Genomic DNA, 27,358 nt, shown 5'->3' with positions numbered 1-27,358 from the left:
GACTGTGAAATGAGACTAACTTTTTAAAAAATATTTTATTATTACTTAATTTAGTACTCATTAAAAAAGCAAACACAATCACACATTGGTACAGCCCTTGATTATGGTGAATTCTGGAAGTTATTTTCGACAGTATCAATGCAAAAACAGGTTAAAACTCACAGCAAAAACCTTTGATGCTTATAATCCTTACACGGCAGATTTAACAATATAGTAAATTGATTTTACAGAAGTATGTTAAATCATCAATAATGTAATTTTTTAACAGTCACAACAGGTTTATTAATAAAATGTCCAGTTGGCCTTTCAGAATAAAGAGAATAAAATCACTGACAGGTAATGCGCATATCCCAAATTCCCACGAAGCACCCAGAACAGGCTTCAGACACCGTGCAACTATTCTTAATGGAAAAAATATAAATTAACCATGAGAGTGTGTATATTTAGCACCTCAGTATATCACTGATCTAGAATCAGCACATGCCCATGTCACATTCTTTAAAAACTTGATCCAAGATCAACATTACCAAGACCAAAACGGAACATTTGTCAAATAGACCATTGAAAACAGCATGTAAACAGGGTCTGGATGCAGAATATGAATAATTTTTTTTTTTTTTGGGCTAATCAGCACTTTCATTCTTCCATCATAGCCCATGCCTCCTCCGCTTTCATGTAGTACTGATTGGCCAGTCTACCCTTCATGGCCTCCATAGCTGCATCAGCTGCCTCATTGAAGAGATCACCTACAAAATGCATACAATTCCACTTGAAAACATTACAGCAAATTCAGGACACATTTAGAAAATCTAAATTGTCCAATGTGATATACTGTTGTAATATTTTCTGATGTTAAATCTGAAGTACTGAACCACTGTGTTTGATGATATTGATGAATGTAGCGTGACATACACTCACCTGCTCTTTGGGCGTCTGCATCCAGGTTAAACCCTCCCTCCTGGTACATCTCAGCCAATCGTGCCAACAGAAGGTAGCGCGGCTCGTCCTGCATCCCGTCAAACTCTCCGCCCTCGTCATAGTCTGTCATCTTAAGGGCAGAGTCGTACCAGTGCACCGCGTGCAACCAGTCCAACGCCCTGCGTTTTCAAAATAAAACTTTCAGTTCTAAAGTGGGTTAGAACAGATTATCCATTTTAAAATGAAACATTTTTTCAGACCATATTTAACATGTGATAAATGGTTTCAAAATACATTGCTATTACATGTTATTATGGTGCCAAATAACTGCCGGAATACTGTAGATATGTCCTGTAGATCATTCAAAATCAATGAACACCAAACCCAGTACTTTAAATTCATATTATTAGTAATAAGTTATGTTTCAAAAACAATATTGTTACTGATTATATATATATATATATATATATATATATATATATATATATATATTTTGTGGAAATATTATTTTCAAAATAATGGCAGGATACGTTATTCAGAATAATATTATTCACAACTGATGAAATCATTTATTATCAGGCATTATTATTCCAGCGTTATATGCAGTATATAGTAAAATAATCTGTAATTTTTTTTTTTTTTTTTTTGGCAGTGCTGGTCGACTTTAATGTTCACCGAATGCATTGTTTATGCATGCTGCTTACATAATGAGAAGAAACCTAAAACACATTATAACCTGCATATAGACCATTTCACAAGATGTAAACAACACTGGTCCAGAAGCACTTCCTGTTTCAGTTTTTTAACACTACATAAAAGCTGGGATAAAATACAACCAACAGAACATTTAAAACTGAATCAAAAAGTTAAACAAACATCTTTAAGATGTTTTCTTTACATGTGAAATAAAGAAAACAGTTACAAACTGAAACAGGAAGTGCTTCTGGGCCAGTGTTGTTTACATCTTGTGAAATGGTCTATATATATATATATATATATATATATATATGCTGGCAACAGACGAACAATTTTTGCCTGGAATATACTAATGGAATAGGTACCTGTCAGTTTTAAAATATTTACATTATAAATAATTTGCTTGTATATCTGCTTGTGACCCCTTCATTACCCAAAACTTAACATATTGTTCCCTTATACCTACACAGAAGTACCCTATAATTACAGAAACGTACAGCGTAATTTCCATAAACTTACGCAGTTGTTTGCGGGTCGTCAAATAGTGAAAAGTGTTACCGTTATTTATATTAATAACTAAATAGGGGCAACAGTCTGAAAACGTCTGGAAATTGTCTTTATAGTTATCCAGACTCGGACATTACTAAAATCAAATTCCATACTGAGTCAGAGGATCCCTGTCTAAACACATTTTGTTCCATACAAATACAAATTGATGTGAATGATGTGAAAAAAATGATTCTTACCTATCAGAAGGAAGTTTCAGACCCGTGTCGAATGCTCGTGCCACTAGAATCATACTGGGCCGGTCTCCAGCCTCGGCGGCCTGCAGCAGGAGGCCGAAGCCCTTCTTGCTGCTTTCCTCGGACGCCTGAGATGAAACAACACAGACATGACAGAGGAAGAATAAGCAGGGCAGAGAGATGAAATAATATGTTAACATTAGGGCTGTAACGGTTCACAAAATTCATGGTTCGGTTCGATACGATACACTTGTGTCACGGTTCGGTATGTTTCTGAGAAAGAAATGCCAGAGAAATATCCTTTATTAAAACTAACATCATAAAGTATGATATTTTTTTTACTTTGAGCAATGATGGAGCTATACTTGACCTTTCTTAGGAGCATATAAAACAAAACAGCTCCTTGGACAAAATGAAATGTAATATTGTAGTAGTTATAAACAAAGGTTTAGTTGGTTCAGATTAACGTTTGAGGGCAGCAATTGTATTCATAATGTCAAAATAAAACCGACGTGATGTTACTTGAAAGCATTATAGCCTACTATTCCTGCCAAACTTCCATGGTTACAGATAGTAGTGTTATACAGTAAATCCGTGGTGAATGTTGCTGATCTGTGGACACTGGATAGTTCATTCATGGCTAGTTCACAATGTTTCTTCCTGGTTTCCACGTCAGTGCGGTTTGATCCGTTAATAACGGAGAAATGTGAATGTTTCTCACTAGATCTCGCTGCGATGTTATTACTTCAGTGGCGAATTCAAATGTTTTCTTTACTGGATTCTGCTGTGTAGTATCAGTGCTGCTTGATTAAGATCGGCTCGCGCTGCATTGGTCCAAACTGATAAACGGTCCGTCAACCACACAATAACGAGTAGCTCAGTTTCGTTCCGCTTATGCTACGTTCACACCGGACGCGAATAGCGCGTCAGGCGCGAATGGTTTCAATGTTAAGTCAATGCAAAGACGCTTTACGCGCGTGAAAAATTCCTGCGGCGCGAATGAGGCGTGGAGCGAGGCGCGGAAGACGCGAATTGAGCGTCTGGCGCGTTACGCGCGAATGATTCAGTTAGTGCCATTTGTGCATTCACGCGTTTGACGCGAATTCGCGTCTGCCGCCCGAGTTGAAAAATCTGAACTTTGGCGTGAATTCGCGCCGCGTTAACCAATCAGGAGCCTAGCTGCTTGCTCACGTGGTGAAGTGTCTGGATGCTTCAATAAATTATTTTGTTAATATGACTAAATGCATGGTGGGATTATGCACAACAAAGCAAATGTTTTATCACTTAAAACATTATTTCTATATACGAGACATGTTCATTTTGTATTGAATGTTATTCATTCCATAGCTGATTATATGAAATAGTATTATGTTGTAAAGACAATCAACATATACGTGCATAAATTCATGTCTGGACGTGAGAGAGAGAGAGAGAAAAAAAATCACAGGACAGGTTAATAACTTTTGAAGGCTGGCTCTATTTATCATCAAAACAAAAAATAAATGACAGCTAGATTAGATGGATGAGGGCGAGGGTGATCCTCGCTCCGATGCGGGACAACATGTCATCAAACTGGGCGCGGGACAGGCGGAAGTACCGCTGACAGCGGCCGTCATCCAGCGCAGCTCCTGGAGCGAGCAAATGGTGAAACTCGCCAAACGGTTCGGCTCTGAAGGGTCCGGTGGACACAAATATACGGCGACGATGATCCCCACGCCGCTGTTCTGCTCTCCAGAGTAAATACAGAGCGGTAACTCTCTTGATGAATGCTCGGTCGACATAAAAACAATGGCCGCCAACGGATTTCGATTCTGACGCGCGTAAATTTCGCTTCAAACTTTTGTTTTTACGCGCGCCAGTTTCGCTCTTGACACGCGAATTAACACAAAGTGGTCAAGCGTCAAACTAGACGCGTCAGGCGCGAATTTGACGCGCGATTCGCGTCCGGTGTGAACGTAGCATTACATTACATTTGCCATTTGATGTTGGCGAAAGTTGTGGTCACACCCCACCAGTATGTGCACGCTTGCCCCGCGCGATGCGCCAACACGTGAAATAACGAAATGTTGGTCGGCAGGAAAAATGGTCCAAGGAACCAATACGAATGTGTCTATCGTTACACCCCTAGTTACCATCCGTGAGACCATTTGGGGAAAAAGCACCTCTAATTCTATCTCTGGTAGAATGTGATGTGGCAGCTGAAGATAGCACTGGCCAAGGGCAACGATAGCCTCGAGCTCCCCGCACATGGTGGCCCTCTCCAGATGATAGATTGCAGAAGTCTCGTCCCACGGTTCATCCTTCTCACAGAAGCGCCCGCCCTCGTGGTAGCGGACCATGGCTAGATGAACCTAAAATGGGACAGTTCACCCAAGAATGAAAATTCAGTCATCATCTACTTACTCTTTTCTCGTTTAGACTTTGGTCCTTTAAAACACAAATAAAGATGATGCCAATGAAAGGTTTCGGTCCCCCACTGGAAGTTTGTGCTAACAAAACTTACAAAAGGTTTCATAAATGCGTCGTAAAACGAATCCAGTGTTTTAATCCAAGTCTTGTGAAGAGATAAATTATATGATCAACAGATTTAATTTAGAAAGCATACATAGAGCACATCAAATATGGTAAGAAGAACAGAAGCTCAAACGTGTGTGTGCCTCAGGAGAACCAGTGAGGTCTGTTCTAGTGTATGACACATGCAAGTTTGAGCTTTCATGTTAAAGACAAATGCACCCCTAAATTAAATCTGCTCATCATATAAAGCAATTCTATCTCTTTACAAGACTTGGACTAAACTCAATTCATATGGATTAGTTTTACGACACCTTTATGACCTTTTTCAAAGTTTTGGTCGCATGGACTTTTCAATGGCGGGACAGAAACCTGACAGAATTTCCATTAAAGGATGGGAAATGTTTTCATAAACACTTTTTGTTATACCGGTTGAAACTTTCCTCACATCCTGATAGCAATCACTAATAAAAGTGCTCAAAAAAAAAAAGTGGTCATAAAAATTACATTTATCCTCTGTGGAAAAATATTTAATCCAATCATTTCATTCAGTTTCAAATGCCTACCCTAGCTGAACTGAAGTCTTTAAGTCAGTATAAAAAACATATTTGTCGGTTTCAGGACCAGGTTTGTAAACACACGACACTATTTCTTACCTTGCCTAGTATGGATTTGCCAATTTTCCTTTCAAGAAGCATAGTGTTCAGTCTCTCCACCTCCATTGCCACACAGGAGGATCTGTGTATGTGGGAGCGAGATGAATGGTAAAAACTCCATTTTTCTTCTGTCAGCTGAGAGACAACAAAAATACAGATTATCCCTAGAGTAATAACTGAGGCAAAACATTGACTATATGAATTGTCAAAATTTTAAACATATCCACACTTTTTTTATCCATTGCTGGCCAAGACCAAGGTCAGAAATAGACTGTTTAGGTCTAGGAACCGCGAATAGCTTAGAGCGCTAGTCTGTTGTGATGTCAAATACAGTGCATAGCTGGTCTGTGAAGTGTTCCTTTATTGTCAGTGAAAACGGCTGGTCATTGTAACTGCTTTCACTTTTTGTTTATGTATAACATTCGTTGAATCCTTGAAATATGCTGAGCAGAAGAACTAACATCTGTGACACTTTGAAAACCACAAAAAAATAAACACTTAAAGGTGCTATATGTATTTTTTAGCGGCCTCTATCGGTGATGTCTGAGATTGCACCAAGAGCGGCGCTCATGCTCTTGCTCAAACACAAGAGTGATCACTCATGTTACACGGCCACACTGAGACTTTCAACACACCAACTAATGTAATCTCCCACTGCAACATTACAATAATAGGCTACTTTTATCAGCTTGACTGAACTAATGCCCTATGCTCGTACCATGATAACGTTACGTTTGTGGTGTTATCTAGCATAAGGCATTTCACTAACTATTTGTGTATCTTTCACAATCAGCAATGTCAACATAGGTGAATGTATAATATGATAACGAAAACGGTTAGACTGAACAATATCAGTGTAACAGTAAGATCGTAGGAAGTAACATTACTGTACTGAACGTGTCTGGAAATGTGTATTATAAACAATATGATAGTAGTGGGATGAGTGACGTTACACAGTAGATCTACTACATAAAATAAAAGTTACATCCTAAAGCACCTACTTTTTGTTATTCTGGAACAGTCTATTGTATTCATTTCATGTCTCATGTATGTTGTAGTTTACCTTGCTATTTCATTACAATTTACCATTAGAGCCAGACCGATATATCGGCCGATATTAGGCATTTTCCAAAATATCGGTAGTTATAATGGCCGATAAATGAATATTTAAAAAAATAAAATAAAAATGGACGAAACACGCTTCAATCATCTCTCCCTGGCCTGTTATATTGAAAATGTATGTTTTACAATTTGCAGTATGATGTTATCTATTGCTAAATTATGGCTCATCATAGACTAGCTAACCACAATCATCAGTGGAAGACCGCTAACGTTGACATTAATGAGCTTGGAAACCACAATGAACTTTTTCTGCCTAAATAAAGTAATGATTACTGTATTTATAACTAGTATATCTCTAGTAACAATCCCTGCAATGTAAAATGAAGTTATACTTGCGAGGAGTGAACATTTAGACATAGAGAAAAAGTATCAATTGTATCTTGTGCAGAAAAGTTAGCTTTTCTTTTACACGTGTGTGAAATACAACAATATTTAATTAAAAAAAAAATATCGGCCGATATATCGGAATATCGGATTTTAAAACCCAAAAATATTTGTATCGGTATCGGCCTTCAAAATCATAAATGAGACCATTTATCGGTCGGGCTCTATTAACCATTATTTATTACAGCATATCTGAAAACTTGTAATTTATCACTATAACAATAGCGGAGGTCTCTTCATAATTCAAACGCTCTGTCGATGTTAGGATGTTTTCGTCCTAAGTCACGATTCACGTTTGGCCTGACGAGCTTCAGCAGATACATTTTTGTGTTTTATATTTATGTGGAGTGTGTGTTGTGCTGGAGGCAGGAGTGTTTTGGTGTTATCAGACTCATGTCGTTCGCTCCAGTAGACTGTATATAAAGGAGAGAGGCTCGGGAGCGCGCATTAACGCCACATCCGATGGATTTCGCAGAAAATCCGACCCGGAGACTTCACATAGAAATAGGAATACTGGCCTTCAGAGGTATTAGCAAAACCCAACAAGTGGATCATTGTAATGTGTGATTACAACCCCTTCACACACAGGCAACAAAGAAGCATTCATTTTAGAAGAAAAGTTACATATAGCACCATTAAAATCACTTGAAATATTTCTGCACAAAAAAAGCATGCAGGAAATCACATGCAGGGTTCCCACATGACTTCTCCAGTCATTTTTTATTAAATGTGTGGTTTTAATAGAAATGTCACTCACAAGCAGCACCTGCTACTCAATGAAATATATTTCGAGCAAAACAAGAGACGTTTCCATGACTTTTACATGCCAAAAATTACAATTTCAAAATTCCCTGACAATGACATTTGGGAACCCAGCATATGCGTGTACAGTACGGGAAAGGAGAGCTTGCCACTTGTGAGGGGGTTAAAGTAAGATTAGATTAAGGGGTTTAGATGAAAGAATAAGGAGATGAAAAGGTTTAGAGGTTTAAATTAAAAAAAATACAGCACCACTTTAAATCAATATTCAATGAGAAGAAAGATTAGGAATCAATGGGTGATGGGTGACTATCGTGATTAGAGACAGGGATTTTATCAACGGTTTTGTAGTTACCCGACGAACACTGTCCTCATCCGATTCTGAGAAATGTCTGTTGTAGAAGGGACGTCCCTAAATAATGATGAATACATTAAAAACCTACCATCACATGTCTTAGGAGCCCAAAAAAGTATAACTGCAGCATTTTATGATGCAAGTGGGCACAGCACACAACAACAAGTTTATAATGCAGTAGAATGGAGTGACAAAGAAATCAAGCAAGAACAGGTTATAATTTCAACTACAGCTCTCAGTAGCCTGGCACTTAACATATGAAATATCAATATTATTAACATAATCTATATCTATATCTATCTAAAAACAAAACAATAGTTTATTTAAATGTAATAATGTTCTGTATTTGTTCAGATTTAATGCCGACAATCATCCAAAACCCTGTGCTGGATACAAATACTGTAAAAAATATATCAAATATCCAGGTGATATTCGATACCTGGCTGTGATGTTCCACTAAGTCTCCTTCACTGCGTCTCTCACTAGGGCAACCACTGTCTCCTCCATTCTCTGAGTCCTGTGAATGCAAGTACAGTTCATAGTATAAATCAGCTCCCATTTCCATCAGCTCCACTGTCAACAATGGATATATATATATATATATATATATATATATATATATTCTTATTCACAAACTGACCTTTTGATCCGAGTTAGCTCGATGTTTCTCATTCATTTCATTCATAAAAGACCAGCCTGTTATGAAACATAAATCAAGAGACATTGGAGGTGAAATTAATAAGAATAAGTCCCAAAACAAAATATGTATTTCATTATGCACCTGAGAGCTAACTTTATACTTGAGCTAGAATGTTGCACTTTCATTTGAGCACATGAATTGAGGAAAAGCTTAAAACAATTTTTTTTTAAACACAGAATATGTAGTGATACCAATCAGGGTGCTCTTGGTAATAATTGCTTAAACACTTTTGTTTATACTTTATCAAATCATAATGTTAAATTGCTGACATGACAGTTTTGATATCTCTAACAAGTGTATACTCTACTAAAGCCTTATCCAGTATTGATAAATTGGAATATGTCCTTATAATATTCATCAAAACAATTAAAGGTCAGTGCAAACTGGCCCAGGAAGGTTACTTAGCAACATGTCCATGTCATTCTTTCTTCAGTCGAAAAGAAATTAAGGTTTTTGATGAAATCATTCCAGGACTTTTTTTTGAGTCAATGGACTTTACTGGAAACCAAACGGTTCAAGGTCCAAAAGACAGTTTCAGTGCAAACTGTTCAAAGGGCTTTAAACGATTTCAGACAATGAATAAGGGTCTTATCAAGCGAAACGATCGCTCATTTAATAAATAAATAACAAACTTTAAGTTTTATAAGCTCAAATGGTCCCCTTGTTCTGTTCTGTGACGCACGTTCGTGACTCTCCGGTTCGAACTCGTTCATCAAAATGAACAAATCTTTTTTCGAGTCATTTGGTTCATTCAACGAACGAAATGAACGAATTGACTCAGAAAAAGATTTGTTCATTTTGATGAACGAGTTCGAACAGGAGAGTCACGAACGTGCGTCACAGAACAGAACAAGGCGACCATTTGAGCTTATAAAACGTAACTTTTTTTTTTTGAGCAATCATTTCGCTTGATAAGACCCTTATTCATCGTTTGGAATCATTTAAAGCCCTTTGAACAGTTTGCAGTTTGCACTGAAAGTGTCTTTTGGACCTTGAACCGTTTGGTTACCAATAAAGTGCATTATATGGAGAAAATCCTGGAATGTTTTCAGCACTTTTATCACGGATAGATGCATTTTATGAAGCTGCCATTATAAAGCTTGAAAGAGGACATTTTGTAATATATCTCTGATTGTATTCGTCTGAAAGAAGAATGCCATATTCACCTAGGATGACTTGAGAGTGCAAATCATGGGCTAATTTTTATTTTTCGGTGAACTATGCCTTTAAGTGCATTCACACATTGTACCAGGTAAGTATAGTATTACCCATGGATGATCGGTCTGCAGAGACGCCAATACTAAGTGGAGAGCAGGGAACCGAGTCTGTCTCGCTGTTTTCATCAACTGAAGAAGTCTCTGAGAGCCTGGACAGAAGAACAGGCATGTGGCCGAGAGAGATTGTCCGAACCCTGGGCGAACCACACTGCTCTTCACATCCGCGGAGGACAGTCTGAGCTGAATTCTGCTTAGAAAAATTGAATTAATTTAGAAAATTTTCAGAAATATTTGTTAAAATAATCCCAATTCTTAACCACTTGCAACGGTTTGTGAATGCAGGGCTTAGAGACATGAATTTTATTCTGTTAGACTGATTGGGTCAGCAATGCCACAAAAACTATCAGAACTAAATTATAATATTTTAGTACAGAATGTTTATTTAAAAATGGGAAAAAAGAGGGGTCGACATTGGTTTGTAGACCAAACCCGCAAATGATTTAGTATTTTACATTTACATTTATTCATTTAGCTGGCGCTTTTATCCAGAGCGACTTACAATTGCTATATATGTCAGAGGTCGCACGCCTCTGGAGCAACTAGGGGTTAAGTGTCTTGCTCAGGGACACATTGGTGTCTCACAGTGGATTCGAACCCGAGTCTCTCACACCAAAGGCATGTGTCTTATCTACTGCGCCATCACCATTTTAACACTTCTGTCCTGAAGTTTTTGGTTAAATGCCTTAAAAAAGTCTGTGGTAAACATAAGTGTAACACAGTTCAAGCTCAGGGAAGGCGGAGGCTGGAACCGGCAAATGGTTAACCTAAAGTCAATCACAAAATTAGACTAACAACAAAACAAAACAAAGTGTCCGACGCTTTAAGGCCGACTGCCACACACAAAGCATGTCGGTAACCAAACAGCTAATGGACCGCATTGACTGAATTTTTATTTTCCTACTATGGAAGTCAATGAGGTCCATCAGCTGATTGGTTACCGACATTCTTCAAAATATCTTCCTTTGTGTTTAGCAGAAGAAAGAAATTCATACAGGTTTAAAACAACTTAAGTGAGTGAGTAAATGATGACAGAATTTTCTATTTGAAGTGAACTATTGCTTTAAATGTTTTGTATATAGAGGAAGAATAAATAAGGAACTTGTACAAACCAGCAATTTGTTGGTGCAGTCCAGTTGTGCAGTTTCAGCAGGGGACAGGTCAAAGGGAGTGAGCCTCATACTCCTACAGATCTTATTACACAGGTGAGAGTGGAAGAAAAGTGCCATGCCACGCACACCTGAAACACAAAATACATAAAACAACCATTACTAGTGATGCACAGAAACAATTTTTCACGAACGCCAAAATATTTCAAATGCACAGATTAAAAAGGAAGTTTTATATCAATTTTTAATTATGTTTCTACTCCAATTCATTGTTGAAAAAGAAATATTTATAAGGTGGCTGTATTTGTTCAAACATACATAACTTAATAAAGTCACAGGTTAAAAGTAAAATAATAATGAATGTGTAATATAGTGCATATATTTATTTAAATGCTCCTCTCCAGAGTTATTTTCAGAAGATTTTGTTCCATATCTAGGGCTCTATCATACATCCAGCGCAATGCAGCGCCAGCCGCAACGCTACTATTTTCTGCTAGTTTCAGCCCGACGCAGTTATTATTTTCACGCCCTGCGCCATGTTGTTTAAATAGCAAATGCATTTGCGCCCATGAGCGTGCAGGTCTGAAAACGAGGTGTGTTCAGGCGCATTGCTATTTTGAGGCAACTGAAACAGACTGCGCAATTGACTTTCCTCAAAATAGCAATGCGCCAACAATGCGCCTGAACACACCTTGTTTTATTCACAATACTTTTTTTGTTATTTAAAGAGAGTGTAAGTAATATGCGCCCATCCACAAGTTTCCGAGGGGCGCTCCTGTAAAAAATAAAGTGGCTGAAACTTCCGGTGAGGCGGCGGAAGCAGCATTCCAATGGTATTTTGTGTGTTAGATAGCGAAGAGGCTAGCTGTTTTTCTGAGAATTATTTTACTATTTAAAGACGCAAATCTTTATGAGAGATGTCGTTACGGAGCTCAGGGACAACATGTGCTGTTCGCGGTTGTATGCATAACCGGACTAAACTAATTCAGTGGCTTAAACGTGATTGTTTTGAACATAAGCTGAAAACGAAATCAGAGTGATCCTGCCAACGACTGTAGTTTCCATCACCTCCCAAAAGACGACGAATCTTCCTGTGTACATTTGTTTAAATTCTTAATATTCTATAAACTCTCTCAGCATGTGATTGGCTGTTCGCTACTGATGTTACACCTAAACTCAGGATCAAAGCCTGTGTTGACAGAATACCAAATGTGCCAGTTAATGTATTCAAGTAGCACATTCATTTATAATTTTGAATAAACTCCAAAGCACAATGACTAAGTGTGTATTTTTTATTGTAATTGTTTGTCAGCTCGCACAACTGTCTGTCACCATGCCTTGATGAGTATTGGTTATTAATAATGTTATTATAATACTCCCGATCAACTACTGCGAAGGGTAAAGGTACTGTTATTTCACCCTTTTTAATTTTCGTTGAGGTTGTGTTCCCACATCGTTAGCTAGTTTGGATCGCTATAACTTGAATGACTGTCAACTGTTGAATGAACGAGTGTCAAGCATGTCAAGTCGCGCTTTGTTTACTTCGAACCGGAAGACACGCCCACTTTTGACGCAAGGCCTCATGGGGCGTAGGAAACTTATGGATAGGCGGGTCAACAACGTGCATACACTTTGTTCCATAGATGGTCAGCTCAGATCCGTTTCCTCACTAGAGAAGCGTTCAGTTTTTCCGCTAGCAATTTCCGCCTTATAAATAGCTAATCCCCCATGGGGCGATCGCAACTGGCTTTTAAAGGGAATGGGAGATGAGACTCTTGAGTGGTTTATTGCACATTACACCCAAAACACACTCATTACTCATTAAGAGAATAGGGACAAACCTTTTAGACCATACGCCGGGCCCATTTTTTCCGTCGTTAAACTAGCAAAAGTGGATTCGGACACGCCCTAAGTGCGTTTACGACGTCGCGCACTTTTCAGACCACGAGCTTAGATCGTTAAAATAGGGCCTCAAAAGTTACAAAGCTTGAGGTGCACTACAAATAATGTTTTGTGTTTTGAAAACAGCATAGACTAAAACATCTCGGTTCATCAAAACGAAACGAAAAATGTATATTGTCCACACAGCTGACATAATTACCTGTTGTAGTTTATCCACATCGTGAGCATGAAAAAGACACAGTCAAAAAAAAAAAAAAAAAACTACATCATCAGAGTGCTACTAAATAAAGATCACCGTTTTCATCCATAACTAAAAATGAATTTCGGCCAAATATTTTCAGTTGCCAAAATTTCAGTGCATCACTAAAAGGTTCCTCATGCTTAAAGTACTCAAAGATTTATAAAATGTCTTCAAGTTTATAAGGAAAACAAATGCAGGATATTGATAAATACCCAGGTTGCCATCTCCAAAGTCAGTCCCCTTCTCAGTGTGGATCTGAGGATCTGTATAAAGGTCCCCAACGCCCTGAATGTCCACCACTATCAGCTGGTGTCCAGAGCGCTCAAATGTGAAATGACTAAATGCCTAAAGCCACAAAAACATCATTGCCAATCAATAATCACACATCATTTCACTGGGACAACAGATTCAGATTTTATACATCCATGACAACCTGGGGTGTAAGCCGTATGTTATCGTCCCTCACGAAACCAGAGTTGGAGTTGTACTTTGTGTACTTCCCCTCAATGTAGTGTTCCAGGTGAAACAAAGGGCTCCCGGGGCGATTAGTCATTTCCACAACACACATCTGCATGATGTCAACCTAATAATGATGGGATACGTTAAAGTAGTACATCATTCGTATCTGGCATGATTGTTCAAACCGGTTTTGAGTGGTAAAACCTAGTTAAAACTGTGTCAGTGTTTTATGAACATTAACAACATCCACCAGAGAAGTACCTGTTTGGGAGGCCTGTGGCGATTGAACTCCTCGCCCCATAATTTAGCCTCCATTTGTAACTTCACATCCTCAAAGTAAACCTCTCTGTCAACAGTCTCCATGTAGCGCTTTGCCACGTAGTTTGAGGCTGATTTCCATTTGCTGCTGTGGGAAAAGTTTGATAACTTCTTCCTGTGAACGATAGCGAATAGAAAGCTACAGGTCAACAAAAATCCATTTTAAGACTAGATTTTAAGAGATGAGAGTATCATATTTAGGGCCGCCCCTGACTAAATAATTTCCTAGTCGACTATTAGTCGTTCATTTAAAGGGATGCTCCACTTTTTTTTTTTGGAAAAAGGCTCATTTTAAAACTCCCCCAGAGTTAAACTGTTGAGTTTTACCGTTTTTGAATCCATTCAGTCGTTTTCTGGTTCTGGCGGTACCACTTTTAGCATAGCTTAGCATACATCATTGAAGTGCACAAGACCATTAGCATTTCTCAAAAAGAGAAAAGTGTTTCGATATTTTTCCTATTTAAAACTTGACTTTTCTGTAGTTACATCGTGCACTAAGACAGACGGAAAATGTAAAGTTGCGATTTTCTAGGCTGATATGGCTAGGAACTATACTCACATTCCTACGTAATAATCAAGAAACTTTACTGCCGTACCATGAGTGCAGGAGGCGGAATGATATACAGCGCCTGAAAATAGTGCCCGGCTTCCAACGTGACCGGGACTAAGTTTGTGTAGTCATTATGCCTGCTGCACTCAACTTTACATTTTCCGCTGATCTTAGTGCACTATGTAACTTTTTTTGGAGAAATGCTAATGGTCTTGTCCACTTCAATGATGTATGCTAAGCTATGCTAAAAGTGGTACGGCCAGAACTGGAGATCGGCTGAATGGATTCAAAAACTGTAAAACTCAACATTTTAACTCTGGGGCAGTTGTAAAATGAGCCTATTTCCAAAAAAGTGGAGTATCCCTTTAAGCAATTGGTCATTTAGTTGGGGGAGAAATACTAAACCATGATAATGAGCATTTAAAATATTCAATTAACCCCTGGTTTCACAGACAAGGTTTAAGCCCATAGTCCCAGACTAAAATGCATGTTTGAGCTGTTTTAAAAGATTAAAAAAGTAAAAAAAAAAAAAAAAAAAAGTTGGTTATGAATATTTTCTAGCAGTTTTTATAGTGCAAAACGTTTCATAAAATATAAAAGTTATATAAAATAATGTTCATAAATCAAAGTTATAAATCTAACATCCTGACATCCATACCAACACACCCACACAATTATCACAGCAGAAGCAGAAAACAGGAAAAAAGCGAGTATTTGCTTTAGGCTAAGCCTGAGAAAAATGGCACCATCTGGTAAAAAAATACTAAAAATTTAAATATTGAAGCCTTGCCAACAGAATGAAATCCTATTAGAAATATTGCATCATTGTGTGTTCAAATGTCCTTGGGATTAAAAATTTCAAGGTGGACAGGAAAGAGAGGATTTTTTTTGTATACCTAATGCATTGCAAAATAGATTTTTTTTAAAGGAAATGGGGGTGAAATAGTATAACGCCAATAAAAATTCAAACCTGTGCCAAAATTTATGCAGTTGACATTAACACAGGCAAAATTAAAAAAAAAAAAAAAAAAAAAACCTGAAAATATCCATAAGGATGCACAAGGGTTAAATGTCCTATTAAAACAAAGGCTTAATCCTGGCTTAAAATCTAAGCCAGGATTAGGCAGACGGACAAGTGTAGCCTTAATATTGAATGAAAACTCAGTTTTCAGTCAAAACACAAACAAAATATAAACAAAAACAAATAAATAAAAAACAACAGCAAACCGAAACACTACAATTTGGATCTGATTCACCGTCGCTATTTTTCCCCATGATATCTGTCTCTATGTTGGAGAGAAGTGGCATCCCTAAGGGGCATCCCTAATAAAAATATCACTTGAATGGAAAATACATCACAAAGAAAGGGACGTAATAAGGGATGCATTTTTTGTACAGGATAACAAATACTAAAGTTGGCATGACAAACAAAACAATTCTACACAATATTTTCCTAATCCTTTAAATATAATAATGTGCAGTATTTATGAAAGCAATTAAGCAAATACATGAAATATTCATAGTTTAAAAAATTATAACTTATATGAACTACAAAAACGGAATAACACTTTCATTTCTATTCCAAATATTCATTAATAAACAGTAATGTTTTCTTAGTCTATGGTATATATTCAATATATATTTGCTTGACTCACGATCTGAAGCATTCTCTCATGGCTCCTCTTCCAAACGGCTGTAAAACAAATATATCCCAATTAATTAGAAACATATTTACAGAAATGCAACTTCTATCTCAAACTGAAAACAAGTGTATGATGTCACCAAAGTACCTGAGAGGAAATCTTGATACATATGTCATCTTTTGCCCATTCCCCAGTGACCGCACTGTATCTAAAGAGCAAGAATACATGTTTACACCAATGTCTATCACTTTAAATATAGCTTTCCATTCCCTTTCATTTTCAGGAAGAAGTTCTCAAACTTTTACCCACAACAGCGACTAGAAATCGGCCTCAAACTACGTGGCTGAGAGCAACAAGGACATGTAAATGCATTAAAAAAGTATGTTCTATATTATGAAAATAGTATTTGTAATTTTTCTTTGGGACAGTTAGTGAAAGGGTCAATACAGCAAATACTGCATGGCACAGTCCTAAAGGCACACGCCCAATATTTACATAAGCGTTTCTGTCGTCCAGAACACGGTGTCCCATGTAGACTAACCCATTTAATAGCACACACATTTTTGGCAAGCAGTCAAGGGATATTTATTTAGAGGTGTGAAGTTACAAATGTTTAAAATTAGAGTCTGAAACTGTGAGACATCTGACATTATGCGTCTCTTATATGACATACAATCACACATTTTCTGAGATTGACTTGGACGTGTGTCAGGTGTCTGTGGCATAGTGGTAAAAACTCAGGACTGGTAGCAGGATTCAGTGATTATGGGACACAAGGGTCAATCTCATGGCCAGTGTTAAGTTAATAATTGAACATTGTTCTTTTTAGAACTGAAATATTTTGACATTTTACAATTAATTTAACGCGTAATTACATTATAGATAATTGTGAATACATTTGTAAGTGCAAACGCATGTATAAACTAAGCTATCAGGCTAATCTGTGTGTGTGCTATGCTAGTACATAAGCTAACTAATACAGACATTAAATGGTCAGTATCCCATAGTTAAAGCAGCTTTTATCATCACAAGTTTTTGTGGGAATTGTAAACAGGCGTTAAAGAGAGTAACCTATTAAAAGTAATTTGAGCTGATGGGATCGCTTGGGGGTCCTAACGAAAACCTGATTTGAGGGAGGACCCAATTTGTCACCACACCTTTTGCTGACAAACTGGTATTTCTGAATGGACTGAGGCTAGAATTTAGCAGTTTGGAAAATAAAGTATTTGATGAACATATACTATGTGTGGTGAGAATTCGCTCAATATCATTGGCGGGTGGCGTTTAGCGACTTTTGCATCTGATGTCTTCATATGTGCTTGCTTGACGTTGAGTAAGTATGTTTGATCTTCCATATTTGATGTGCTCTTTTTATTCACAATACATTTTCATATTTATTACTCCATAATTATTATATGTGAATAAATATCCTATATTAAATCTGTTCATCATTTAAAGCAATCGTGTCTCTTCAGAACACTTGGACTAAGTCACTCCATTTATATAGAATATGGAATACTTTTACAATCTCTGTATGAACTTTTAAAGCTTCAAAGTTTCGGTTGCATAGATTTTTAATGGATCAACAGAAATACACTCACCTAAAGGATTATTAGGAACACCATACTAATACTGTGTTTCACCCCCTTTCGCCTTCAGAACTGCCTTAATTCTACGTGGCATTGATTCAACAAGGTACAGAAAGCATTCTTTAGAAATTTTGGCCCATATTTATAGGATTTCAGTTGATGGAGTTTTGTGGGATGCACATCCAGGGCACGAAGCTCCCGTTCCACCACATCCCAAAGATGCTCTATTGGGTTGAGATCTGGTGACTGTGGGGGCCATTTTAGTACAGTCAACTCATTGTCATGCTCAAGAAACCAATTTGAAATGATTCGAGCTTTGTGACATGGCGCATTATCCTGCTGGAAGTAGCCATCAGAGGATGGGGACATGGTGGCCATAAAGGGATGGACATGGTCAGAAACAATGCTCAGGTAGGCCGTGGCATTTAAACGATGCCCAATTGGCACTAAGGGGCCTAAAGTGTGCCAAGAAAACATCCCCACACCATTACACCACCACCACCAGCCTGCACAGTGGGAACAAGGCATGATGGATCCATGTTCTCATTCTGTTTACGCCAAATTCGGACTCTACCATCTGAATGTCTCAACAGAAATCGAGACTCATCAGACCAGACGACATTTTTCCAGTCTTCAACTGTCCAATTTTGGTGAGCTCTTGCAAATTGTCGCCTCTTTTTCCTATTTGTAGTGGAGATGAGTGGTGCCCGGTGGGGTCTTCTGCTGTTGTAGCCCATCCGCCTCAAGGTTGTGCGTGTTGTGGCTTCACAAATGCTTTGCTGCATACCTCGGTTGTAACGAGTGGTTATTTCAGTCAAAGTTGCTCTTCTATCAACTTGAATCAGTCGGCCCATTCTCCTCTGACCTCTCGCATCAACAAGGCATTTCCGCCCACAGAACTGCCGCATACTGGATGTTTTTCCCTTTTCACACCAATCTTTGTAAACCCTAGAAATGGTTGTGCGTGAAAATCCCAGTAACTGAGCAGATTGTGAAATACCAACAACCATGCCACCCTCAAAAATTGCTTAAATCACCTTTCTTTCCCATTCTGACATTCAGTTTGGAGTTCAGGAGATTGTCTTGACCAGGAACACACCCCTAAATGCATTGAAGCAACTGCCATGTGATTGGTTGATTAGATAATTGCATTAATGAGAAATTGAACTAGTGCTCCTAATAATCATTTAGGTGAGTGTATCTTCATTCGTCAAAAGTCTTATGGGTCTGGAATGTTTTAACACTTTTAGTCGCTGCAGTGTAGATAATGTTTGTTGGTAGGCGGGAGTATTATAATATACAGGGGTTGGACAATGAAACTGAAACACTGGCCAATGTTGGAGGTTTCACATCTATATGCCTGGCGGCCAATCTTCAGAGAGAAGCACGGGTGGATCAGTGATGGTTTGAGCTCCAATATCATGACAATCCTGATTGTATTTGATGGACACGACACTGCCGAGGACTACCAAACCCTTCTGGAGGATCATGAGCACCTGATGCTCAAACCGTGTATCAGCATGATCATGCACCAACACACACAGCAAGACTTGTGACAGAAGGGTTTGATGAAGATGAAAGTGACGTTGAACATCTCCCATGGTCTGACAGTCACCAGATCTGAATATTATTGAGGTGTTTTGGAGGAGCGAGTCCACCAGCATCATATAGTGACCTGGACACTGTTCTGGAAGAGGAACGGCTCATAATCCCTCTGGTCACTGTGAAGGACTATCTGTCAATTGGTGCTGTATTTGGATGCAAAATGAGGCCCTCACCATTCTAACAAATTATTGTGTAGTAAAACCAGGTGTTTCAGTTTTTTTGTCCAACCCCTGTAGCTTGGCTGTCTACAGATTCCAACTGTCTTCCCCAACTCTTTTCATGTGTTGAGTCAACTCTTTGAGTAGGTTAACCTTCCAAAGGGGCTCAAAATCACTCACCTGTATCGAGTACAGCGCTCTGTCTCGATTTCCTCCAGATGGAACTCAGCCCAAGGATCTGGCATGGCTTTGGCTTTCTCAATAGCATGTTTCCAAGTAGCCTGAGTATGAGAAATTGAAGTTGTTTGAAAAACTCCTACATCTGTCTATATGGGTTGAAGAGTGAAGATGGTAGTGATCCACTCTATGCATGATGAATGTGAGAAAAGAACAGGACGAAAAGTGGTGCAACAATAAAGGACATGCAGGAATAAAAGGACAAAGAAAGTTAGAATTAGAGCTGGTAAGTTTTCAGTAGACTTTATGTAGGAGATCCTAATAAAAATAAAGAAATGCCGTCAGCAAATAATTTTAATGATATCTTGCACCCTATAAGATTCAGAATTGGAACCAGAATCATTACATATCTTGATTCCCAGAGTCACAGAGTCACTGTTCTGATCCTACAAAGATCAGGAGTAGGTTATTTTATAAAATTTGTGTTTCGCAAATTCTCAATAAGAACTGCAAGAGAGATAGCATACTATACTATGCTATGCTGTAGTAAAAGTCTCAAGTACAAGAGTCATAAGTGAAATAAACCTGCCCATATGCCAAAATAACCATTAAAACTAGATCCTGTGGCCAAGTATATTCATCCAATTATTTATAGAAAGATAAACGTGAAACAGAGTTCAAATATATGTCAGACACAAGGAAAATGTGGGCTCCTCTTTACACAGAACCTCTTAAGTACAGAAACGTTACCCATGTGTCACAAGACATCATGTAGACATCATCTCTTTAACAGTACAAAACTACCACGGATACCTGACCTTACATACTATATTGGATTAGGAATTTGTAGGAAATCAAGAATGAAAACAACTATGTTTAAATTAGGCAAGTATTTGTGTTTTTCCTTGCAAGGAGAAGCTGATCATTTATATTAAATATATTTCAAATAGCTAGGTTCAATGAGTAATAAAAAGCAACATCTTTGCTGTACATTATAATCAGATTTTATACTTGTAAAATTAGCAACAGATCTTTTTTTTTCTCTAACTGTGACGTACTTCTTAATGCAACAGATAGTTAAAAAAGAAAATAGAACTATGGATGTATGTATGTATCATTTGTTGATTGATTTTGAGATATGGGAGTTGGCAGATGTAAGAAGCAAATGTAGGAGTGAAATGGAAAAAAGACGACAGGATAAATATAGGAAAAGCACATACTCTATGATAGATGCCAGTCTAGATGGATTAATCAAATTAGGGAAAGACAGAAACATTGGAGGGTCTGATTGAAACTTGTATTAGACATACCCGGCGGCCTTTCTCTGTTAAAGATCCAAACACGACATCATGCTCTTTGTCATTTTTGTTCTAAATTAGAGGAATAGACAAACCCACTTGTTTAAACAAACAAAAAACAGGAGTATAAATGCAACCTGACATATTTACAGTAAGATTTACAGTACATTTAGGAAGTGTGCTCGTGAGAGCTCAAGCTCCATATATGGAAGTGAATGTGTCAGAGATGGAGGAAAACAGTTCTGCACACTGTACATTACTTTACAATTACTTCTGGAAACATTTTTTTTCTGTGGATAAAAAAAAAAACATCTGTTCACATGTTCTCTGTGGTACAGGCAATCTCTTTTACCATCATAGAGGTCATTGTCTAAGTGGACACTAACAATCTAAGAAAGTTCTTGGATGACCACCAAAATGCCAGAATGAAATGGATAGCTCAAGTTCTGGGTAATGATTGGTCAATACAGCCTTAGAGTCCTCCTAAAATACACGATGTAGTAACACTATGATGTCAGCTAACTACTGTGTGCATTACTGCACAGGACCTGCTGAAATAGTATGGGAAACAGCATGCATTATGCAACAATGAATGTTTCAAACATAAAGAGCATATTGCAGATTTAAATAAAAAATAAAAAATCTAAATGAATACATAACCTTGTATGAAAATACCATCTGAAAAGTTAATGGATTTAAAATGTTTTAAAATTGGCACTAATTTAGTAGATAAAGTGCGAGTTTCTCGGACTTCTCTGAAAATCGGCTTTTTTTTTCAACATCGCGTCATTTTACGTTGTTTAAATATTCAAATCATCAACTTTCTGTTTATTTTATTATAACCCAGGTGAAAAATATATATTAAAAATGTACTTGAGTATGTTTTTAGTACAATAGAAATATACTCAAGTATAGTTTTATGAGTATAAATCTACTCTAAACATACTCATGTCTGCTGTTCTGATACACAATGGTAATAATCTGTACAATATTGTGAGCACAGTGTATATCGTTAGCGAACCTGTATATATCTGTAAGCACATCTCTCACCAAGACACCTGTCCTGTTCACCACTGGTTCTCCTCACACCACAACTCAATGTGTAACCTGTTCTGTGTAACATTAATCCTGGCCTGTCTCTCTTGGCAGCATAGCAGGTTCATAACTGTATGGATGTGGTCCGTCATACGAGTCAGTTTGAACAATTTCCTCAGCATGCGAAATGGTCATTGCGATCCATTGTTTCCCTTGTTGTCTGAATCAACCGCTCTCATGCCCGCCAAGCCCATTTTCAGACGCGAAAGTAAAATTTTCTCACAAAAACGACTCCAGAAGCTTCTGTCGCGTATTTATAAGTATATTTTAAAGAAAATCTAGTTCCTACATTATTTTTCTATACTCTATACATTGATGCCCTTTTAGTATGCAACATTGTTGTCACATGACTGTATTATTTACTAACATGTGCAATTACGGAAATAAAACATGTTTTTATATTATATTATAAATGTTCTAATTTGATCTATGATCTAATTTGGTGTCAAACAACAGTGGGATACAGTACTTGCTGTATACTGCACGTTTTGCACGTATGGCAGCTATGCTGTTCCAAAAATAGTAGGTCAAGGACTATATTTATCCATGAATGATGCTACTTAATGAATTTGATTAATAAAATAACGTTGTAATAAAAGATTGTGCCCTGGTCCCTTAATATTTTTTCTATGTAGTAACAGGTTTATAAAGTTGTGCTGTTTTGTTTCTACATTAACTGTATTCAAAATTTAAAATGTATATTTACTAAAATATAATGGGAAATTCTCACCTTGTATGTAAATGAGTTTTTGGGCAATGAATTAGAAAGCTGCTGGTTGCCAACAAGGTTCTTTGGGTAGTCACAGAAGCCTTTGGTTGGACTTATGGGGTCGTCGGTTATGGGGCATATGCGGAGGTCATCTTCATCATCGTCATCACTAGCATTGGAATCTTTAAAAGTCACTCTATTCTTACTACACCCATTCCTAGGTTCATCCACCTCCTCCATACTGAACATGAGCTCCTCATCAGCCATGATGTCCCACTGTGTTGTGCACCAAAACTACAAACAAGCACGTAAGAATAAGTGTCAAATGTTACATTATTAGATGCATTGTCAACAAACATGCAAACACATTTTAAAAGTAGCGATGAAATAAATGATCAAGAACAGGTTGATAAAATTTAAAGGTATTCGATAATGTAAGTCTAAGATAAGACTAGTATGCCACATTCCTTAAAAACTTCAGTTTGTAATGACAAAAGCGTTTTAAAACCGTCAAATAGGAGGTCATTTAAAGCTATATAATAATTTATTTTGATGCAATATAACTAAACTAAACATAATAACAGCTCGAAGGTGCACACTACAGAGCAATAACAATCAATAGTGCGCGTCAGAATACTTACGTTAGAATGAATAAAATCGCTAGATTGAAGACATAACAAAAACGGGACATATGCTCTATTATCGCGAATCCTCTTCACACCCTTTCGGACAAGGAAGCCAACTCGAATCGCGCGTTAGCACGGAAGTGTCAGCTGCGGTTGTGTCTCAAGCACTCTGGACAGTGACAGGTTTACTGTGCCTCTGCAGAAATGTGTACTACGTGTCTTGGCCAGTGAAGAAATGTTCCCTTGTGTTGTTGATTCCAACCCTCATCAGGACAACGACAAAGCTGCACTTGGCCCTCTAGTGGACTTTAACGAAAAGATAGCTCATTCTGAGAATTATTAGGTACCTAAAATGTATTAAAAAAATAAACAAATACGTTTAAAAAAACAAAAAATATCGTCAAAATGTTATTCAGAGAGAGCCATGATCACATGGCCTTTTATGGGGGAGCTCAGGATGTTAATCGATAACAGGGTTATATATTACGAATTCTACTAAGACAAAGGCATATCTCATGAATAATATTAATTTTTTCATGTTAACCTTTCCTGTACACGGAAGAAAATTAATATTTAAAAGCCAAGCCTTCAAGCGGCAACGTTCCAAAATCTTTTTTTTTTCCAAAATTATATATTAATACATTAGAAACAACAAATCACATATATTTTCCAAATTATTCCAACGCATCATAACGTTCCAAAATCAAATCAAGTTGGCGTAACTCGAATGACGTCGCGTTGCGTAATTAATATTAATGAGAGCCCTCCTCGCCATAGTAGAGAGTCGAACTCGCGGGGGCAGGGCGAGCCTCCACACGGGTGAGGACTGGCTGCACGTAGCCACTCTGTGAAAAAGAACAGATCTGCGCATCCAACTCAAGTAGTGTGCTAACCGAGAGGCTATTTTCGTCCTCTTGGTTTTCATTGTATTGCCAATGTCAGCATCGTCAAATGTGACACTAACTGTTGTTTCAATACTTTTAATTTCATGAAACGTAAACACCTGTAGTTTCACAAGTAAAAACAATCAACGATTGGCCTTGCATTAGCTAACGTTAGTTAAAAGCGAGTGCATGCTCCCCGACTATGGCTCTTGCACACGAGTCCGAAGTTAAATAACTTCCGCACGTTAAAAAGTAATACTATCTCACAGCAATCATGCTTTGCACACTGCCTCTGAAACTTGCTTCCGTCAGAAAAAAAAAATCAATCGGCTTCGAATTTCTGCGTTTTTCGCATCAGTTTGAATGGTGTTTTGACAATTCAGAGCCACCGAATCACGAATACGAACAAACGCATAAGAAAATTTCGGACTCAGTGTACAATGGACTTAACATCTGTTTTGAACTGAATTCCTCTATTATGAGCATTTTATATGCGAACAGTATTGTACACGCATTTCATTACAATGGTAATATACCTAATCCGTTGATACTACTGTCTCGTGGTAGCGTGGCCGAGTGGTCTAAGGCGCTGGATTTAGGCTCCAGTCATTTCGATGGCGTGGGTTCGAATCCCACCGCTGCCAAGTTGCATTTTCTGTTTTTTTTCACTATTAAAGAGTAACTAAACACTTAACCAACTTTTTTGAGTTAATGATCTGTAAGAATGGATCTTTATTAATACCAGCCATTGATTCGAGTAACTCTATTGGCATTTGTTTATAAAGTGTTCTTTTTCTACAATATATGGTGTAAAAACGTCTTAGTGCTGCCCTCTTCAGGTTGAACGGTGGCTACTGCAGTTGAATTTTCCTATAGCTTGTTTTCACGTGACGTCACGCAACTGCGTTGCCATGGCGCGAAGCGCAAATGGAGGGCAGGAAGTGATTTCTATATTTAGGAAGCACTTTAACACACTCAAAATGCCTATGTTTTGCGTCGTTTATGGTTGCTCAAATCGATCAAACCACGAGGAGTTTTTATCGTGTGACAAAAGTTGTTGTTCATAAGGGAGGAAAGTACTAGAAATTGACAGAAAAACACCGGGAAAATGCCTTATAAACCTACGTCTGCGGTCGGGAGGAGCCGAATGGGAAAATGCCTGTGTGTGTGTGTACGCAGTAATCACTTCGTCAACTGTGAGTTAATATTTATGTGGCTTATAATTACATTATTCAGGTGTTTAAATACACTTATGTGGCTGTTTGTGTAACGTACCAGTTTCCGAACTTTGTAAAGTCAAAGTAGTATGTCTGTAAGACGAGTTAGTTGCTGATATTTACAGCCTCGATGGCAGGCAAATCTCTCAATTCAGTTGAAAATCGGTCCTCTTCATAACGTAAGGATCACGTCCAACATATGTTTCGATTTTCTGTTTATATATTTCTCTTGTAATAGCGTCTAAAGTAGTACAGTACAGATTTTCCTCCATCTCGTCCATTGCGCTCTTCACTCCTTGCCCTCCATCTGTGTTCCGCGCGTCAATACAATCACGTGACTGCAAACCACCTATTGGATGTTTTGAGGTGGTACGTGACACAGCGGTTGTTGGTGACGTAGGCAAGTTTCATACAAAGAGATGCGTCTCAGGTGCGCGCCCCTCTCCGCTGGGCTCTGCCCACTTTTCCAGCATTTTTCAAATATTGCCAGTGGGTGGAGTCAGGCTCTGACCAGGGGTTTAGTTACCCTTTAAACTAGTCTGGGGTTCCCCATGTTGCCTTGCCGCAGCGCGATTTATTTCACGCTGCTATGAACCAAATCTTCGCCTGAGATAGCGAACCAATCACAGAACGGGGAGGGATCAGCAAGACGATGACGATGTATGCTATGCGACACCGAAGCAGTTTGTTTATATCTATAGATCCATTGGGTGCTTCTCAATATCCCTCCTCGTCTCCTCGCTCCTCCGTCCTCCCTCCTATGACCCGGAAACCGATCGAGCTCAGCCATCTTGAAGGACATCTCAATTCTCTAATTGCACCGTGAGGAGTCGAAAATCGAGGAGATAGGAGGCTTCCTGAGGAGTCATAAGCGAGGATACACAGGTGCATCCTACGCGGAACTGTTATATTGACTAAACGTGACGCACTTGTCAATTCTCCTCCCCCTTCACATCGGTCACAATCATTTTAATTTATACTTTACCTTTGCAGTTTATATAAACCACACATCTCAGATATTTCAACAGTATAGCCTATCTTTATTATTATTTATTATGAATTTATTAAATAACCAAACTTCAACATCATAAGGGCAGATCCTTTTAGCGCTGCTGATGACACTGTGGAGTGACGCTCGAGTGATCAAGAATTCCAATGTATATAAAAAAGCTTTTATTCGATTCCTCTGTCCTCCTTTCCTTTCCTCGCTTCCTTCCCTCGCGTCCTACAGGGGGTGGAGCTGAGACGCAAGGAAAGGAAGCAAGGGAAGGAAACGAGGATGCACAAATAAGAAATGAGAAGCACCCATTGTGTCAGTGGGCGCGAAGTTACCTTTTGATAAACCGTTTGTGTATACATTAATCTCCTAAATCTCTGACCCATCGTCTTCTTCCTCGTCTAATTTTCTGTTGCTCTACATAGCATAGGCCTACTTCATCTGGTATCATTGAACCGATTGATTATAAAGCTGGTAGTCCCGCCCCTTCCGCGAACCCCACTGGACATCTAGGTTGAAAAACCGTCAATGCAAGTGAATGAGAGAAAATAATTATTTTCTAATCCCGTTTGAATTGTGCAATGATTGTAACATATGTTGTCTGTGAATTTTTTATATAATGTTTCGTGTAAAGAATGCTGCAATTTAGCGGGTAGAATTTTC

The 27,358-nt window shown here is 38.1% G+C and overlaps 1 protein-coding gene and 1 non-coding gene across 4 annotated transcripts; one reads left to right on the top strand and one right to left on the bottom strand.

Annotated features, from left to right (window-relative positions):
- Window positions 1–16: 16 nt before the first annotated feature.
- Window positions 17–24,006, bottom strand: eef2k (eukaryotic elongation factor 2 kinase). Of its 3 annotated transcripts, none has more exons than XM_039659176.2 (19): window positions 23,613–24,006; window positions 22,993–23,265; window positions 21,184–21,239; window positions 19,873–19,974; window positions 16,488–16,548; window positions 16,353–16,390; window positions 14,091–14,262; window positions 13,804–13,953; window positions 13,583–13,715; window positions 11,231–11,358; window positions 10,113–10,308; window positions 8,785–8,840; window positions 8,584–8,661; window positions 8,145–8,201; window positions 5,525–5,659; window positions 4,520–4,708; window positions 2,361–2,485; window positions 919–1,097; window positions 17–746 (listed from the first exon to the last, which is right to left on the bottom strand). In XM_039659176.2, the coding sequence occupies exons 2-19, from the start codon at window positions 23,236–23,238 to the stop codon at window positions 637–639; spliced, it is 2,211 nt and encodes a 736-aa protein (XP_039515110.2). In that variant the 5' UTR covers window positions 23,239–23,265; window positions 23,613–24,006; the 3' UTR covers window positions 17–636. The 3 variants fall into 3 exon arrangements, with proteins under 3 accessions (XP_039515110.2, XP_039515108.2, XP_039515111.2); XM_039659174.2 differs by having other exon boundaries at window positions 19,873–19,973; window positions 21,180–21,239; window positions 23,613–24,005; XM_039659177.2 differs by lacking the exon at window positions 8,145–8,201 and having other exon boundaries at window positions 19,873–19,973; window positions 21,180–21,239.
- A 1,037-nt stretch (window positions 24,007–25,043) lies between these two features.
- trnal-uag (transfer RNA leucine (anticodon UAG)) lies at window positions 25,044–25,125 on the top strand. Its single transcript has one exon. It is a non-coding gene; the product is annotated as a tRNA-Leu (tRNA).
- Window positions 25,126–27,358: the final 2,233 nt, after the last annotated feature.

Source organism: Pimephales promelas, chromosome 17 (assembly GCF_988280905.1).
Source record: "Pimephales promelas chromosome 17, fPimPro1.hap1.1, whole genome shotgun sequence".
Classification (NCBI taxonomy): Eukaryota; Metazoa; Chordata; class Actinopteri; order Cypriniformes; family Leuciscidae; genus Pimephales; species Pimephales promelas.
Note: the sequence above shows the minus strand (reverse complement) of the source record. Positions and strands in the feature narration are given on the sequence as shown.